Genomic DNA, 19,527 nt, shown 5'->3' on the forward strand with positions numbered 1-19,527 from the left:
GTGATAACGTACAGAAACTCAAGTCCTTTTGTTCACCAAACTAGAATACCTCACAATCAAATGCCGACCATATTACCTCCCAAGAGAATTCTCTTCAGATATAGTCACAGCCGTGTATATTCCCCCTCAAGCCAATACCACGACGGCCCTCAAGGAACTACCCCAGCCTTTATGCAAACTAGAAACAACATATCCTGAGGCCGCATTTATTGTAGCTGGGGATTTTAACAAAGCAAATTTGAGGAAAATGCTACCGAAGTTTGATCAACACAGTGATGACTGTAGTACTCGTGCAGGGAAAACACTCGACTACTGCTATTCTCTCTTCCGTGATACCTATAAGGCCCTCCCCCGCCCTCCCTTTGGCAAATCAGATCACAACTGCATTTTGCTCCTCCCTTTCTACAGGCAGAAACTCAAACAGGAAGTAACCATGCTAAGGTCTATTAAACGCTGGTCTGACCAATCGGAATCCATGCTTCAAGATTGTTTTGATCATGCGGACTGGGATATGTTCCAGGTAGTCTCGCATAATAGCATTGATGTATACACGGACACGGTGACTGAGTTCATCAGGAAGTGTATATGGGATTTTGTTCCCAAGGTGAATACTAAAACCTACCCAAACCAGAAACCATGGATAGATGGCAGCATTCGTGCTAAGCTGAAATCGCGAACCACCGCATTTAACGATGGAAAGGTGACTGGAAATATGGTTGAATACAAACAGTGAAAACGTCAGTACAGAGACAAAGTGGAGTCCCAGGCAGGGTCTACAGACAATCACGGATTACAAAGCGAAAACCAGCATTGTCGCGGACACCTACGTCTTGCACCCAGACAAGCTGAACACCTTCTTCGCCCGCTTTGAGGATAACACAGTGCCATCGACACGGCCCGCTCCCAAGGACTGTGGGCTCTTCTTCTCTGTGGCTGATGTGAGTAAGACATTTAAGCGTGTTAACACTCGCAAGGCTGCCGGCCCAGACGGCATCCCTAGCCGCGTCCACAGAACATGCGCAGACCAGCTGGCTGGTATGTTTACGGACATATTCAATCTCTCCCTATCCCACTCTGCTGTCCCCACATGCTTCAAGATGGCCACCATTGTTCCTGTACCCAAGAAAGCAAAGGTAACTGAACTAAATGACTATCGCCCCGTAGCACTCACTTCTGTCATCATGAAGTGCTTTGAGACGCTCGTTAAGGATCATATCACCTCTCCCTTACCTGACACTCTAGACCCATTTAAATTTGCTTACCGCCCCAATAGATCCACAGACGATGCAATCGCCATTGCACTGCACACTGCCCTATCCCACCTGGACAAGAGGAATACCTACAGTTGAACTCAGAAGTTTACATACACCTTAGCCAAATACTTTTCAACTCAGTTGTTCACAATTCCTGACATTTAATCCTAGTAAAAATTCCCTGTCTTAGGGCAGTTAGGATCACCACTTTATTTTAAGAATGTGAAATGTCAGATTTATAGTTGAGAGAAGTATTTATTTCAGCTTTTATTTCTTTCATCACATTCCCAGTGGGTCAGAAGTTTACATACACTCAATTAGTATTTGGTAGCATTGCCTATAAATTGTTTAACTTGGGTCAAACGTTTTGGGTAGCCTTCCACAAGCTTCCCACAATAATTTGGGTGAATTTTGGCCCATTCCTCCTGACAGAGCTGGTGTAACTGAGTCAGGTTTGTAGGCCTCCTTGCTCGCACACACTTTTTCAGTTCTGCCCACATATTTTCTATAGGATTGAGGTCAGGGCTTTGTGATGGCCACTCCAATACCTATACCTTTGTTGTCCTTAAGCCACTTTGTTTCTGGCATTTTGAGCCTGTAATCGAACCCACAAATGCTGATGCTCCAGATACTCAACTAGTCTAAAGAAGGCCAGTTTTATTGCTTCTTTAATCAGAACAACAGTTCAGCTGTGCTAACATAATTGCAAAAGGGTTTTCTAATAATCAATTAGCCTTTTAAAATGATAAACTAGGATAAGCTAACATTTTGTGCCATTGGAACACAGGAGTGATGGTTGCTGATAATGGGCCTCTGTATGCCTATGCAGATATTCCATAAAATAATCTGCCGTTTCCAGCTACAATAGTAATTTACAACATTAACAATGTCTTCACTGTATTTCTGATCAATTTGATGTTATTTTACTGGACAATAAAATAGCTTTTCTTTCAAAAACAAGGACATTTCTAAGTGACCCAAAACTTTTGAATGGTAGTGTATATACTGTATTCTATTCTACTGTATTTTAGTCAATGCTATTCTGACATTGCTCATCCTAATATTTATATATTTCTTAATTCAATTTTTTTACTTTTAGATTTGTGTGTATTGTTGTGAATTGTTAGATATTACTGCACTGTTGGAGCTAGGAACACAAGCTTTTAACTACACCCGCAATAACATCTGCTAAATGTGTGTATGTGACCAATACAATTTGATTTGATTTGATTTCTGTGTGAATTTCAGTACTTTCACAGAACATTTCACACAAGTTCCCGTGTGGTTCTATTTCATGTCATATTTTACTATATTTACTATAAAAATGGTGTGACTTTAGCGATGTTCTTAGAACGTTCAGATAACGTATGGTACTCTTTTGGCAATATTCTGGGAATGTAAAACAAAAAGAAGGAAATTGTACACATTAACATCAATAAACTCTGCATTATTTTCTCAGAACATTAAGAAGACTTTCCATAAAAAACACAAGAAAAATGTTGTAACATTCAGAGAACGTTCTAAAAATGTTATTTAAAAACATATACATTTGGTTCTCAGCATCAAACAAAATCTCTCTATCCTCAATCATCTTAAGTGTGTTTAGGTGTGTCGGCGCACCAACTATTTGGTCACATCTGATCTTAATGAGTTCTTGTTTCCTTTGAAAATGGGTCTGTTTGAGTAGACAAAAATAAACAGCTTCCTATGCGTAAAAGAACATGGCATGCTATCTCCATCCTGGTGGTGCAGTGGACTTCCATGGGTAGAGAACAGAAGATCATAGGTTTGAATCTTACTGATGCCGTGTCACAATAAAAAATAAATGTGTTCACATGATTAATGCCTAAGGAAATGAATGTATCCTATCTGTGCTTGGTACAAAAAGTTTACCCCAAATAAGCTAGCAGTGTTAGTAAAAGACTTAAGTTTTTCAAAACCTTCCAAATAACCTATAATTTCCATTCTCAAAGCATTAATAAATCCTCCCAGGAAAACTTTGAAAGGAACCAGAGTAAAATGTTCTCAGAACCTGCCTGCAACTTAAAAATAAACTTTCCCAGAACCGGCAAAATGTTCACTTCTGTTCTTAGAACGTTTAAAAAACGTTCTGTTTTACTGGTCAGGAAACTTATGGCTTCGATCCCACAACCAATGTGAAACCAAAAACATTAGTTCGCACAACTTCCAAGGAACCAATGGTGCTAAGCTTGTGACATTCATTCTGATCCCCACCCTCTTTCAGAACTCCAAGGGCTATGAGTTTGAGTCAGAGACGGATACAGAGGTCATCCCTAAACTGATCAAATACATTTACGACAACCGAGAGAGAGAAGACCTGTCCTTCTCTACCCTGGTGGAGAGGGTCATTCAACAGCTGGTGAGTACCGGGACACCTCAATCAGTCAATACAATTTATTTATAAAGCCCTTTTTACATCAGCAGATGTCACAAAGTGATTATTCAGAAACCAAGCCTAAAACTCCAAACAGCAAGCAATGCAGGTCAGGATTCCATTGCCACAGGCAAAACAGCAAAAACTGGATCAGCAGCACGACCAGGTGGACTAGGGACGGGGAGAGCGGGAGTCATCAGGCCAGGTAGTCCTGAGGCATTGTCCTAGGGCTCAGGTTCTCCGGGAGTAGAGAGATAGAGAGAGAGATACGAGAATTAGAGGGAGCATACTTAAGTTCACAAAGGACACCAGATAAGACACGAGAAATACACCAGATAGGACAGTCTGACCCTAGCCCCCCGGCACATAGACTATTGCAGCATAGATACTGGAAGCTGAGACGGGGGGGTAGGGGCTCACTGCGGCCCCGCCCAATGATACCACTGGACAGGGCCAACCAGGCAGGATATAACCCCACCCACTTTGCCAACACCTACTGTTGTACTATGTTATTACTATAGTACTACTGCTGCTACTACTACTTGATTTTAGTTATTTAGCAGAAACTCTTATCCAGAGCGACTTACAATTAGTGCATTAATCTTAAGATAGCTAGGCGAGACAACATATCACAATCGTTTCAAGTACATTTTCCCTCAACAAAGTATTTATCAGCAAAGTCAGTGCTTGTGGGAAAATAAGTGTTTATGTTTTTTATTTTATGTTTGGGGGAGGGGTGTCGGAGGCGCCGTGAGATTTATTTAAAGTACTCTTCAAGAACTACTATGACGACGGCGACTACTACTGCGGCTGCTTCTGCTACTACTACGAAACAAGAAGGAATCGCTTCACAAAAATGACAAAACATCCCCTCAGATCCCATCTGGCCCTATGATGAATTCCATCTCTGAAACAGCATTGTAAGGGAGTGTTTTCAACAACAGAGCAACAATCTCCCTCAGTTCCCCTTGATGATGTCATCATCGCACTGTCCAGTCTGGCCTCAAATTTGGCCGTCCCATTAATAGTGTTACGTCATCACCGAAACTGTCACCATGGCAACCACCCCAACACCATCTTTAGTGACATCGCAATTTTTATCTGGTGAACAGGAGCGAGACACTTTTTCAATCCCTTTTGCACCAACTAGATTGCTCAGTCATTTTCTCTCTCTTTCGCTCTGTCTCGCTCAGTTCTTCACACACTCTTGTTGTTGAGTTTGGTCTTATTGGAGCCAGTCCTGTCTCAGCCACATCTCCCCTCTCCTTGGCTCACTGTAAAAGGTCTGAGAAGAACACAGAGGATAAAATGTACAGCTTCAGTGGGTTTGGGCTAATAGGAACCAGACCAGAACAGACCCCTTACATCCTAATGACCACTGCTCCTCCCCCTCGTCTCCCCCATCTCTCTCCCACCCTTGGTGAGAGTGCTGGCAGTGTGTTGGAAACAGAGCTGGTTTTATACAATAGAGGTCTTATTCCTCCTAACTTCCCTGAACATTGACCCCCCCCCCCCCCATCCCTTCCACACATTCCCACTACTACGCCCCACGAGGGGAAACAGATGGAAAGACTGTCTTCAAAAAGAAATAGGAAATTTGAATGTTGTTTTGTAAGGTCACTGTCGGTCTGTTCGACTGAAACTGTCCTCTACATTTTCCTTCGCTGTATTTTTTTCTTTTTACAATTCCTTCTCATTTTCAACCTTCTCCTCTTCCTCGTCATCTTCGTCATCATCATCATGGACCCTAACAGACATGTTTGTATTCTCTCCTCTTTGTCATCCTGTCTTAGGAGGGGGCCTTCGCTCTGATGTTTAAAAGCAGTTATTTCCCCGGAGAGGCGGTAGCCACCAGGTCAGTATCCATGTCCGCTCACATGTCTCTGCCTGTCTGGCCTATGCCATGACCTCACATAAGTCTGTCTATATATACATACAGTATATATTTATATTGCCCATTCTAATATTTCTATATTTCTTAATTCATTTATTTGTATTGGTTTTGCGTGTATCGTTTTGTATTGTGCGGTATTAATGCACTGTTGGGAACATAAGCATTTGCTACACCCGCGATAACATCTGCGAAGTTTGTGTGCAAAATTTGATTTGAAAGGATCAACAGCCATTGGCATTGACTCGTCGTCTCAGCTATTGCCACAATAAAGCAATAACAGCGTGACTCTATATAGCCCTATATTGATCTTCAGACTGTGTCTCTGCCAAGCTTCTATTCCATCTAATTAATGTGTCATGTATGATGACATCACTCTTCCCTAGCTACAGCTCCCTGCGCAACGTAAATAACTGTCAGAGAAGAGAAGGATACAGTAAACAGAGGGAAAGAAAAGAGCGTAAATGAGAAACGTGCCTGTTTTCTTTAAGCCTCGGGTGGGAATTACCCCAGCCAGGTGTAAGCTGTCAAGCACAGTGACTTAGAGATTTATGATTGTCATTTTTTTTTGATGGGAGTGTTATGTATGTCTGAGTATTTTTATCAGGTGCTTTGTGTACACACCCGTCATAGGTCCTATTTGACACTATAGGAATAAAGGCTTGAGCTATATTCAGGTTATTTTTGCCACACCCTCTCCCCTCACCTGTTGCTGTCACACCCATCTGCACCTGCATCAGCCAATCAGAGAAGCACACATAGAGTAATGGAGATGAGAAGGCTAGAAACATGAGCAGGAACTGAACTCATCCAACTGTAGGGGAGAGGGTGGAAAAGGAGCAAGAAAGTGCTAGAAAAGAAGAGAGACAGCAAAGCTGTGTTCGAATACCCATACTAACATACTATTAGGTCATTTTAGTATACTGTAAACGAACGGTATAATTTCAGTTGAGCATACTAGAGCTACGCTGGTCTACCGGAAATTGATGCTCTTGCTAGCTTGTTAGCGTAACAAATTACTAGCTAGACATTTTATGACAAGTGTGTTATTAAATTTAATCTGGAGGGCCAGAGTACGACCTAGGTTAACCAGATCATTGTCAGATTGTCAGTTCATAAATCAGAGCGTTTTGCTCACAGCGTGCACACTGGACGCTAGTGATGGGCATTCTGGCTCTTTTCAGTGAGCTGGCTCCTTCGGCTCAGCTCACCAAAAAGAGACGGCTCTTTTGGCTCCCAAACGGCTCTTTTGAAAAAATACAATACATATTTTTTTAGTCAAACAGTTTGCGATAGTTTGACTATGATTGGTGTTAAATCAAATCGAATTAAATTATTAAATAAAATCATACTCTACCTTAACCACAATGTATTTAAAAATGCATTGGTTTGTTATGAAAAATAATCCTATTAAACATTTCCATTTAAAGTATAACTTTTTAATGTATATAAACAAAGTGCTTTGAGTTAGTTAATTCTATTCATTTAAATCTTTTGATTATTCATATCTTATTTTAAAAATGTTTTTATAAATAGATTCGGCTCTTCTGATATGCGAGCCGGGTCTTAGAGCCGACTCTGTAAGGAATGACGCTGGAGAATAGAAGCTGGTATGGGGAGTTGACATTTAATTAGGAACGGACATGCAACAGGACAGGAACAGCGTCAGAACTGGGAAACACAAAGACAGACGACAAACAATGCAGCAGCAGGGAACAGAGCTGAGGAACTGATAAATATAGGGGAGGTAATAAACAGGTGATTGAGTGAGTCCAATATCGCTGAAGCGCGTGACGAGGGAAGGCAGGTGCGTAAATTATGGTGGCAGGAGTGCGTAATGCAGGGCAGCCCGGGAAAGAGTGGAAGCAGGTGTGACAGACTCGTTCGCGAACGACCCATCACTACATACGCTTCGAACACACCGACTGCGTCATTGCATCACTGCTGCATAACATTTTGCGCAGCTAGGCAACTATACTGATGCAGGTACCTTTTGCAAATGGTCGCATGCGGTTGGACACATGGAAGAGAGAATCATTTTCGCAGTATCCTCAAAACCGTGTCTTTTTGACACAACTGCTGACAGCTACAGGGACATAAACACAAAAAATGCTGCTTGGAGACAAGTGTCCACGATAGTAGGATTGCCAGGTCAGTTTAGTAGTGAGCTTGTGCTAGATGTGGCTAGTTAGCGTTAGCTAGCTAACCTAGCCAATGAGGTGTGTGTGAAAGAAATAGTCATACCACCTTCCTCAAGGTTGGTCTCATTGTTGAAAGAGCCTACTCTGCCTATCTTGACAATTTATTATTGCATTTCGCTCCAAAACTGCATTTGAGGGAAATTATATTATAGGCTCTCACAATTAATTTGAGGATGTCATCGAATAAATAATATACTTGGCAAATAAATAAATAAAAAATGTAAAGAAATTATGCAATCAAACTGTTATGTAATCCCAAATTTTTACTGAATGTGTGCAAAAAAAAAATCTACATTCATATTTTGCTACTTTCTGTCAAGTCCACTCATACAATTTGATGCATACGTTCGATTTATCGAACGTATGCACCACACAGAACGCACTGCAACTGCCTCTGCAACGCAATGCTGCAAGGCAAATGCAGCGTTCCATTGGAAATGAATGTACTTCTGGTGTTTCGAAACGCAATGACGCAGTCGGTGTGTTCGAAGCGTTAATTAGCCAAAATACGAAGTATACATGCAGTGGACACTATTTCCCTACTTTCAAGGCCCATAATGCAATTCTTCAGAAAGTGTGCGTGCTTCACAACGTTTTCAGAGTTTAAGAAAATGGCGGAAATATGAGGCCGAAGTCCAACGAGAGCGGATACAAATTAATTTCTTAAACTAATTTTGACAAATGTTAAGAAAATATTGAGCAAAGTATAAAGTAATGCATTTTCAAATAAGTTACACGTTATGTTGGCTGACAATTTGTTAGCTACGCTATCCTTACGAACCGCATAGCATTACAGCAGTATGTACCGGTATTTTAGCTAGTTACCTAACTTAACGTAGTCGGCTACTAATACATCGAACTTTCCAGGCAGTATATTAACTATCTGCTATCTAATTAACTACCCAACGTTTATTGACTTGATTATTCATATCATGCTTAGTTAAGTGGTGTAGTCGTGTGCGTTTCAATGGTTAATAGCACTCTCATCTGAGTGGCAGAGCGCCGAATAACTGATGAATTTACTAACGCTCAACACCGGTTGAATATGGCCAGTGTCGGTAAACGTCGGCACAAAAAGCGTAATTAAATTGTTGCCAGCAGCACAGTTACATTCACCAATGCTCTGGATCACATTAAAACAGCCTAACCAGCTATGCTAGGGCGAGAGAAATGGTCAGAGTGAGGTGTTCTCTCATTTGTGTCTGGAAGTAGCTAGCCAACGTTAGCCAGTTTGCTTGTGTGCTTGACTGCCGTTGAACGCTGGGATCACCTCTACTCCTCCGCCAGAGCGTCCAGTAGTGATGGGTCGTTCGCGAACGAGTCAGAGCCGCCTCGCATATCAGAGGAGCCGAATCTATTTATAAAAATATTTTTAAATTAAGATATGAATATTCAAAAGATGGCTAGCATTTGTTGCCCAAAGCTAACGCCATAAGGCTCCCGAGTGGCGCATCGGTCTAAGGCATTGCATTCAGTGTTAGAGGTGTCACTACAGACCATGGTTCGATTCCAGGCTGTATCACAAACGGCCGTAATTGGGAGTCCCATAGGGCGGTGCACAATTGGCCCAGCGTCGTCCGGGTTATGGTTTGGCTGGGGTAGGCAGTCATTGTACATAAGAATTTGTTCTTGACTGACTTGCCTAGTTAAATAAAATAAAATAAGCAGTGAAGCTTGACCGGACCGTGTTATGTGTTGTGAAGCTAGCCACAATAGTGGAAATTGCGTTCAAAATAAAAGTCCCTCTTTGAAAGACGCAATATTTAGACTAGATAATGTTAAAACAAGGTTGGAGTGTTGTAATTTGGAGCAATGAAATGGGGTATCAGTGACACCCACAGAACACAACTGTGAAGAGTTTATGCAAATATTAGCAATCATAGCTCTTATCGGGGACTTTGATTGAGGGAAATCACCTCCCAAGTCAGCCTATGTTTACGGACATATTCAATCAATCCTTATTCCAGTCTCCTGTTCCCACATGCGTCAAGAGGGCCACCATTGTTCCTGTTCCCTTAGAAAGCTAAGGTAAATGAGCTAAACGACTACCGCCCCCGTAGCACTCACTTCCGTCATCATGAAGTGCTTTGAGAGACTAGTCAAGGACCATATCACCTCCACCCTACCTGACACCCTAGACCCACTCCAATTTGCTTACCGCCCCAATAGGTCCACAGACGACGCAATCGCAACCACACTGCACACTGCCCTAACCCATCTGGACAAGATGAATACCTATGTGAGAATGCTGTTCATCGACTACAGCTCAGCATTTAACACCATAGTACCCTCCAAACTCGTCATCAAGCTCGAGACCCTGGGTCTCGACCCCGCCCTGTGCAACTGGATACTGGACTTCCTGACGGGCCGCCCCCAGGTGGTGAGGGTAGGTAACAACATCTCCACCCCGCTGATCCTCAACACTGGGGCCCCACAAGGGTGCGTTCTGAGCCCTCTCCTGTACTCCCTGTTCACCCACGACTGCGTGGCCATGCACGCCTCCAATTCAATCATCAAGTTTGCGGACGACACTACAGTGGTAGGCTTGATTACCAACAACGACGAGACGGCCTACAGGGAGGAGGTGAGGGCCCTCGGAGTGTGGTGTCAGGAAAATAACCTCACACTCAACGTCAACAAAACAAAGGAGATGCTTGTTGACTTCAGGAAACAGCAGGGGGAGCACCCCCCTATCCACATCGACGGGACAGTAGTGGAGAGGGTAGTAAGTTTTAAGTTCCTCGGCGTACACATCACAGACAAACTGAATTGGTCCACCCACACAGACAGCGTTGTGAAGAAGGCACAGCAGCGCCTCTTCAACCTCAGGAGGCTGAAGAAATTCGGCTTGTCACCAAAAGCACTCACAAACTTCTACAGATACACAATCGAGAGCATCCTGTCGGGCTGTATCACCGCCTGGTACGGCAACTGCTCCGCCCACAACCGTAAGGCTCTCCAGAGGGTAGTGAAGTCTGCACAACGCATCACTGGGGGCAAACTACCTGCCAGGACACCTACACCACCCGATGTCACAGGAAGGCCATAAAGATCATCAAGGACAACAACCACCCGAGCCACTGCCTGTTCACCCCACTATCATCCAGAAGGCGAGGTCAGTACAGGTGCATCAAAGCAGGAACCGAGAGACTGAAAAACAGCTTATATCTCAAGGCCATCAGACTGTTAAACAGCCACCACTAACATCGAGTGGCTGCTGCCAACATACTGACTCAACTCCAGCTCACTTTAATGATGGAAATTGATCAAAAATGTATCACTAGCCACTTTAAACAATGCCACTTAATAAAATGTATATGTATATACTGTACTCTATATCATCTACTGCATCTTGCCATCTTTATGTAATACATGTATCACTAGCCACTTTAAACTATGCACTTTTATGTTTATATACCCTACATTACTCATCTCATATGTACAGTGGGGCAAAAAAGTATTTAGTCAGCCACCAATTGTGCAAGTTCTCCCACTTAAAAAGATGAGAGGCCTGTAATTGTCATCATAGGTACACTTCAACTATGACAGACAAAATTAGAAAAAAAATTCCAGAAAATCACATTGTAGGATTTTTAATGAATTTATTTGCAAAATATGGTGGAAAATAAGTATTTGGTCACCTACAAACAAGCAAGATTTCTGGCTCACAGACCTGTAACTTCTTCTTTAAGAGGCTCCTCTGTCCTCCACTCGTTACCTGTATTAAATGGCACCTGTTTGAACTTGTTATCAGTATAAAAGACACCTGTCCACAACCTCAAACAGTCACACTCCAAACTCCACTATGGCCAAGACCAAAGAGCTGTCAAAGGACACCAGAAACAAAATTGTAGACCTGCACCAGGCTGGGAAGACTGAATCTACAATAGGTAAGCAGCTTGCTTTGAAGAAATCAACTGTGGGAGCAAATATTAGGAAATGGAAGACATACAAGACCACTGATAATCTCCCTCGATCTGGGGCTCCACGCAAGATCTCACCTCGTGGGGTCAAAATGATCACAAGAACGGTGAGCAAAAATCCCAGAACCACACGGGGGGACCTAGTGAATGACCTGCAGAGAGCTGGGACCAAAGTAACAAAGCCTACCATCAGCAAGGGCATTGAAGATGAAACGTGGCTGGGTCTTTCAGCATGACAATGATCCCAAACACACCGCCCGGGCAACGAAGGAGTGGCTTCGTAAGAAGCATTTCAAGGTCCTGGAGTGGCCTAGCCAGTCTCCAGATCTCAACACCATAGAAAATCTTTGGAGGGAGTTGAAAGTCCGTGTTGCCCAGCAACAGCCCCAAAACATCACTGCTCTAGAGGAGATCTGCATGGAGGAATGGGCCAAAATACCAGCAACAGTGTGTGAAAACCTTGTGAAGACTTACAGAAAACGTTTGACCTCTGTCATTGCCAACAAAGGGTATATAACAAAGTATTGAGATAAACTTTTGTTATTGACCAAATACTTATTTTCCACCATAATTTGCAAAAAAAATCATAAAAAATCCTACAATGTGATTTTCTGGATTTTTTTTTCTCATTTTGTCTGTCATAGTTGAAGTGTACCTATGATGAAAATTACAGGCCTCTCTCATCTTTTTAAGTGGGAGAACTTGCACAATTGGTGGCTGACTAAATACTTTTTTGCCCCACTGTATATACTGTACTCGATACCATCTACTGCATCTTGCCTATGCCGTTCTGTACCATCACTCATTCATATATCTTTATGTACATATTCTTTATCTCTTTACACTTGTGTGTATAAGGTAGTAGTTGCGGAATTGTTAGGTTAGATTCCTCTTTGGTTATTACTGCATTGTCGAAACTAGAAGCACAAGCATTTCGCTACACTCGCATTAACATCTGCTAACCATGTGTATGTGACAAATAAAATTTGATTTGATTTGATATTGTGTGTACTGACAATCATATTCCAGTGTACAGCCTTACTTAAGGATTGGGGATTAATTAAATGGTCTATCAGTCTACTCAGTACCCTAGTGCTTTTTTCCCAACGTCCTCAGAGTTCTCAGACTCCAAATCATCCACGTTGTATTGTTTTTCCTCTGGAGTAGTGTTCAATACACATAGTAAGTTGACTGGTACTATAAATGTGACTCAATTCAGTGGTTTCAGAGTCCCGCAATAAGAGCTATGACGCTAATGTTCTCTGGGTGTCACTGAGTGGACTGATACCCCAAGTCATTGATCCACAATCCATATGCAATTCTAAAGTCTAATACATCCATTGTGATTACAACAGATTTTTGTCAAATTATTGTCTTTTGTTGAATTTCTTTAACATTCCAACCTAGTTTGGCATGATCTATTCAATTATGGCATAATTCCACTATGCGTATTCATTTGCATCACTGTCAATGACAGACTTTTATTTTGATGGCGAACCGCACGTTCCACTATTGTGGCTACTCCTTATTGTGGCCAGCTTCACATAGGTGGGTCCGCCCATTAATCAAATAAGATCTGTCTTATAAATTAGAGGTATTTTAGATGATGACACCTAGCTAGATAGTTAGCTAGCTAACTGTAGCTACTGAAACAGATTATGTTGTTTTGCTATATTTTTGGGGAAGAACATTGTTTGCATCCATCAGCTAGCTAGCTTTTTTTTATGACCAGCACTGTCCAGAGTTTGGGGAATTGTCTGCGCTCGTACGGCTGGGGCAAGTGCGCGAGACAAAACTTTACCAGCATCATAGCATACGAATCGGTGAATCGTTGTGTCAAATGAAATACGAGTGATAGTGTATTCAATGTGTAATAACTACGTAAAAAATGTATGAACGTGTTAAATTATTATGTGACGTGCAGTCATATTCAGGTCCTGCTTGGTCAACAAGCTTATTTCACGAGTCAAATAGTGTTATTTTTTTAAATTTAACTAGGCAAGTCAGTTAAGAACAAATTCTTATTTACAATGATGGCCTACTCAATCACAGCCGGATGTGATACAGCCTGGATTCGAATCAGGTACTGTAGTGACATCTCTTGCACTGAGATGCAGTGCCTTAGACCACTGCGCCACTCGGGAGCATGTAATTTAACATTAACATGACACATAAAGACCTAAACTGTGTTCCACAGTGTGTGTGTGTGTGTGTGTGTGTGCACGTGCATTTGTGTTTGTTCTCTCACACAAATCTAACTATTTATCTCCGAACCCCTCTGTCTTTCTCATGCTCGCCCTCTCTTTCCCCCTTTCTCCCTATCCCTCTATCCATCCCCCTTTCTCTGTCAATATCCTTCAGGAGAGGAAGTCCTCTGCTCATTGGTGTGCGGAGCAAGTATGAGCTGTCTGCAGAGCACATTCCAATCCAGTACAACACTGGTGAGCTCTGTTCCCCTCTATGATCACTTTACAGTGTTCTTAAACCTCTCAGTCACTGTTCCCACAGACATTTGACTGTGTTATCAACCTTAAACATATTGTATTTCAATCAAACCACATCTCAACACATTCGGTTACATTATCTTCACGCACCGATCTCTTAATTTGAGTTACGAGGGCGTAACTCGAACTGACGCATAAAGATGCGTGAGATTTGCATGAAAAGTTCAGTTATATGTCTGTAGTTCAATTCCCGATTCAGGTCAATATGAAACACCCATAAATTAACTAATTAACTAACCAACGCATAAGCTAACCAACCAACCAGTCAGCTAATGTAATGGAGTTGTTCCAAGCTAACGCCCGTCAGAGCTATCTGTGTTTGTGAGCAGTATCTGTATCTGTGTCCTAACACTAACAGTTGCAGTACTTACCATCTGATCCAGACTAATGGTTATGAAAGCCTGTTCTCCTGTGTGTGATAACATGTCATAATCTAAGCCTAATCCCGTTTTGTCCGTAGCTCCGTACTACTCTGTCCCGTGGGACTGTGCAGTTAATCCAGTGGTCCCAGAGGGACAGAGGGCCGCTGAGCCCATATGTGCGCCAACTACCCAATAAACACTTGGGTGTTGTGGCTTGATCTCTGATTTCGTGTTCAGATTACTGCACTGTTGGAGCTCAAAACATGAGCATTTCGCTGCACCTGATAACATCTGCAAAATATGTGTACTTTACTAATAACATTTGATTGAACCACCTATTAAGAATTGCATGACTCACAACAATCAGATACCCTTAAATCAGACTAATGTCTCCAATGAATCAACTGTTGCCTGATTGCATGAAACGACTCTCCAAAGAGTCCAGTGCAAAAATGACAAGATTCATATTTAAAAAATATATACAGTACCAGTCAAAGGTTTGGACACACGTACTCATTCGGATTTTTTTTCTTTGTTTTTACTATTTTCTACATTGTAGATTAATTGTGAAGACATCAAAACTATTACATAATACATATGGAATCATGTAGTAACCAAAAAAGTGTTAAACATATATTTTAGATTCTTCAAAGTAGCCACCCTTTGCGTTGATGATATAACATATATTTTGCTTTGTTTAACACTTTTTTGGTTACTACATTATTCCATATGTGTTATTTCATAGTTTTGATGTCTTCACTATTATTCTACAATGTAGAAAATAGTAAAAATAAACGAAAAACCCTGGAATGAGTAGGTGTGTCCAAACCTTTGACTGGTACTGTATGTGTTTGAGAAATCACTCTTGCTCCTTGTGGAAATGCCAATACTATGTTGAACCTCTATGGGATATCATAGCCTTTTCCAAATTATACATTTAAAATATGTTTCTTGACGTGTGTCACAATAAATCTGCCCCTTACCTAGCCATTCAGTTAATAACAGTCATGGGTTTGGTGTGTTATGTTCTCTTTGTGTGTATCAACAATCTGGAGACAGAACACCCTATAGGTATGTTGACTGGGTCTTCATCTGTTTACTTAACCTCGCTCAGATTTATTATTGCAGTTTCTAGATGGAGACTGGGGTCAGGTCGAAAGTCCAATGAGAAAGGAATGAGGAAGAGAAGTAGATAATGGGTTGCTTTTCTCAATACTATAAAGTGGCTTCCTTTTATCTGCTCCTTTCCCTCATCTCTTTTAAAAAACAGGATAGGTGAAAGCAACATAGTGGGATGCCTACTGTAAATTCACCCGTGGAGTACAGATGAAGGGAAAGAGACGAGGAGAGAACAAGGTCATTTATCGCTATTGGGGGCTAATAGTGGCCCCATCATGACTGCAGTGCTCTACTGTAACTGTGCAAAAGGGCAAACGTCCCTCGGCTCCGTTCAGTCACCTTATAAATAATATGTGTCAAATCAATACGGATGGCAGTTTGAACCTCCACCTGATTATTAATTCCAGAATCTTCTGAAGCAATGTAACCAGATGATTAGCATGTTAACCTATGGTCAAAGGACCCTTGGCTCAGATGGCTCCTCTCGAGCTCTGTTGTTTGTCAATCACAATCATGAACTTGTTTTGGTTTGCAATCATTGGGTTAAAACAGCTGTTACCAGTTTATGAAAAATTACAAAATATTTTAGGTGGAGAGTTCAAGTAAAGCAGAAGTGTTGATTTCAGTGACCCATCTCTGGTTGTTCCAGTGCTCAGTTTGAACCATGAACCCTAACCCCTGCCCTATACCCGTTGCCCTTTGTCGAGTAGCTATGTTCAAAGAGGGGATCCAGGAAAAGAACAGCCATAACCGGCCAGATATCTCCAATGCTGTGAATTCCGCTGAAGACGGCAAGGCTGTGGAGTACTACTTTGCTTCTGACGCTAGGTGAGCTGAAAGCCCTAGGTGTGTGTGTGTGTGTGTGTGTGTGTGAATACGTGCACGGTGTGTGTGTGGCGCATGTATTTGTGCTTGTCTCGTGATCCTTTTTTCTTCCTCCTCTCGCTCTCCCTGCCCAGTGCCATCATAGAGCACACCAACAAGGTGATCTACCTGGAGGATGATGATATAGCAGCGGTTGTAGGGGGGAAGCTGTCCCTCCATAGGCTGAACCGCCAGGCAGGGGAGGTTCCTGTCCGGGCCATCCAGACCCTCCAGATGAAATTGCAGGAGATCATGAAAGGTCAGAGGTTAGCGGTCATAGGGCTCGTCACCATGGAAACCTAAATGTTAATTAGGAGTAGGTTAGAGGGTCCCAGGCCCTACACACTGACATAGGGTCAGTTCTGTGCAAGGTTAAGGTGCAATATTTAGGATTTGAGGAGGGAAAGCTGATTCTCGGTATGTACCTAAGGGGACCTTAAACCTAGAGCCGGTCAGTATCGATACCTTCCCATTCACAAACGCATGTCAAAGATAAGGTCTAATGTCATACTAGTGAAATGTAGTCTGATTTTACACAGAGAACACATCCTTATTTGGCCACAGATACTGTATTGAAGCTGCTATAACTCTAAGAACACTAGAATAAGATCTCCCTCTGCTGACGTTAGTGAGTAACTACACCTGTGACTCAACCACTGTCCCTATTGTGTCCTTATCTTTTGTGTGCAGGTAACTTTGAGGCGTTCATGCAAAAGGAGATCTTTGAACAGCCAGAGTCCGTGTTCAACACCATGAGGGGGCGGATCTGCTTCGACACCAACAAAGGTAGCTTACCATGACAATGTCACATCCTGATCCGGTCCCTCTCTATTCTTCCAGGATGTTGATGGCACAGTGCCCTAGGCTCAATCAATATTAGCACAGCAATTCACGGAGGCATACGTTATTTAAAACAACAGCTATGTTCTATGTGAGAAGTAGGCATTGGTCTGAAGCCAAAAAAGAAAGGAAATTCACATGAGCACCACAATGCCTACTTCAACGTCTACCAAGGTTTTCCAGCACATAGCTTTGACCTACTACTGTAGCTATGTTGGTCTATTGTACTTCAAACAATGTGTAGGCAGGTTGCTTAGGATTCAAACCTTCTCAAACAGCCGAATTCACAGTCTTAAGATGAGGTGCACCCACAATAATGTGACTTGTACTGCATACAAGGTAAATGATTGGATTCTTCACACACCACACTAAGACATTATCCCATTCCACTACCTTTTCAAGGTTTATTTGTTTATATGACAGCAAGCTTTTATACTTACAAGATCATCAGGCTTGATAGAGTGAGCTGTTTTGTGTTGTAGTAATGTGGTGCCTACTGGGATTTAATGAAATATTTTTTTTAGCAAAATATTTCATTTTTTTTTGGTCAGTAGGTGTCCTACATAACAACATGTCACTCATATACTGTAGATATAGAGGTCTATAGAGCCTGTCTGCATTCTTGATTTCTGTAACCGTTTACCTGTGTAATATTGTCATATGCTCACAACCACTTGTTTTGCATACATGGTCCTGTTTTACCAATTGCTGTGCTGATCAATGGGCAGTGAATATGTAGTCCAAAGTATTTGTATTTATTTTTGCAATAAAGATGGTGACACTACAATAATAGACATTTACAATAGGCCTATATCAAAAAATACATTCAGCCTAATGATATATATATATATATATATACACTGCTCAAAAAAATAAAGGGAACACTTAAACAACACAATGTAACTCCAAGTCAATCACACTTCTGTGAAATCAAACTGTCCACTTAGGAAGCAACACTGATTGACAATAAATTTCACATGCTGTTGTGCAAATGGAATAGACAAAAGGTGGAAATTATAGGCAATTAGCAAGACACCCCCAAAAAAGGAGTGATTCTGCAGGTGGTGATCACAGACCACTTCTCAGTTCCTATGCTTCCTGGCTGATGTTTTGGTCACTTTTGAATGCTGGCGGTGCTCTCACTCTAGTGGTAGCATGAGACGGAGTCTACAACCCACACAAGTGGCTCAGGTAGTGCAGTTCATCCAGGATGGCACATCAATGCGAGCTGTGGCAAAAAGGTTTGCTGTGTCTGTCAGTGTAGTGTCCAGAGCATGGAGGCGCTACCAGGAGACAGGCCAGTACATCAGGAGACGTGGAGGAGGCCGTAGGAGGGCAACAACCCAGCAGCAGGACCGCTACCTCCACCTTTGTGCAAGGAGGTGCACTGCCAGCGCCCTGCAAAATGACCTCCAGCAGGCCACAAATGTGCATGTGTCTGCTCAAACGGTCAGAAACAGACTCCATGAGGGTGGTATGAGGGCCCGACGTCCACAGGTGGGGGTTGTGCTTACAGCCCAACACCGTGCAGGACGTTTGGCATTTGCCAGAGAACACCAAGATTGGCAAATTCGCCACTGGCGCCCTGTGCTCTTCACAGATGAAAGCAGGTTCACACTGAGCACATGAGCATATGTGACAGACGTGACAGAGTCTGGAGACGCCGTGGAGAACGTTCTGCTGCCTGCAACATCCTCCAGCATGACCGGTTTGGCGATGGGTCAGTCATGGTGTGGGGTGGCATTTCTTTGTGGGGCCGCACAGCCCTCCATGTGCTAGCCAGAGGTAGCCTGACTGCCAATAGGTACCGAGATGAGATCCTCAGACCCCTTGTGAGACCATATGCTGACACATGCACATTTGTGGCCTGCTGGAGGTCATTTTGCAGGGCTCTGGCAGTGCACCTCCTTGCACAAAGGCGGAGGTAGCGGTCCTGCTGCTGGGTTGTTGCCCTCCTACGGCCTCCTCCACGTCTCCTGATGTACTGGCCTGTCTCCTGGTAGCGCCTCCATGCTCTGGACACTACGCTGACAGACACAGCAAACCTTTTTGCCACAGCTCGCATTGATGTGCCATCCTGGATAAACTGCACTACCTGAGCCACTTGTGTGGGTTGTAGACTCCGTCTCATGCTACCACTAGAGTGAGAGCACCGCCAGCATTCAAAAGTGACCA

The 19,527-nt window shown here is 42.6% G+C and overlaps 1 protein-coding gene across 1 annotated transcript in view; it reads left to right on the plus strand.

Annotated features, from left to right (window-relative positions):
- The window catches only part of LOC120047081 (glutamine--fructose-6-phosphate aminotransferase [isomerizing] 2-like), a gene marked incomplete at its 5' end in the record, with an annotated part of 40,118 nt that overhangs the window by 12,088 nt on the left and 8,503 nt on the right, over positions 1-19,527 (plus strand). Inside the window, 6 exons of the mRNA XM_038992628.1 lie at positions 3,499-3,633; positions 5,442-5,503; positions 14,025-14,104; positions 16,359-16,476; positions 16,608-16,771; positions 17,203-17,298. Coding sequence (XP_038848556.1) covers positions 3,499-3,633; positions 5,442-5,503; positions 14,025-14,104; positions 16,359-16,476; positions 16,608-16,771; positions 17,203-17,298 — 655 coding nt within the window. The remainder of the gene's footprint in view (positions 1-3,498; positions 3,634-5,441; positions 5,504-14,024; positions 14,105-16,358; positions 16,477-16,607; positions 16,772-17,202; positions 17,299-19,527) is intronic.

The sequence above is a fragment of the Salvelinus namaycush genome, chromosome 5, assembly GCF_016432855.1.
Source record: "Salvelinus namaycush isolate Seneca chromosome 5, SaNama_1.0, whole genome shotgun sequence".
Taxonomy (NCBI): Eukaryota; Metazoa; Chordata; class Actinopteri; order Salmoniformes; family Salmonidae; genus Salvelinus; species Salvelinus namaycush.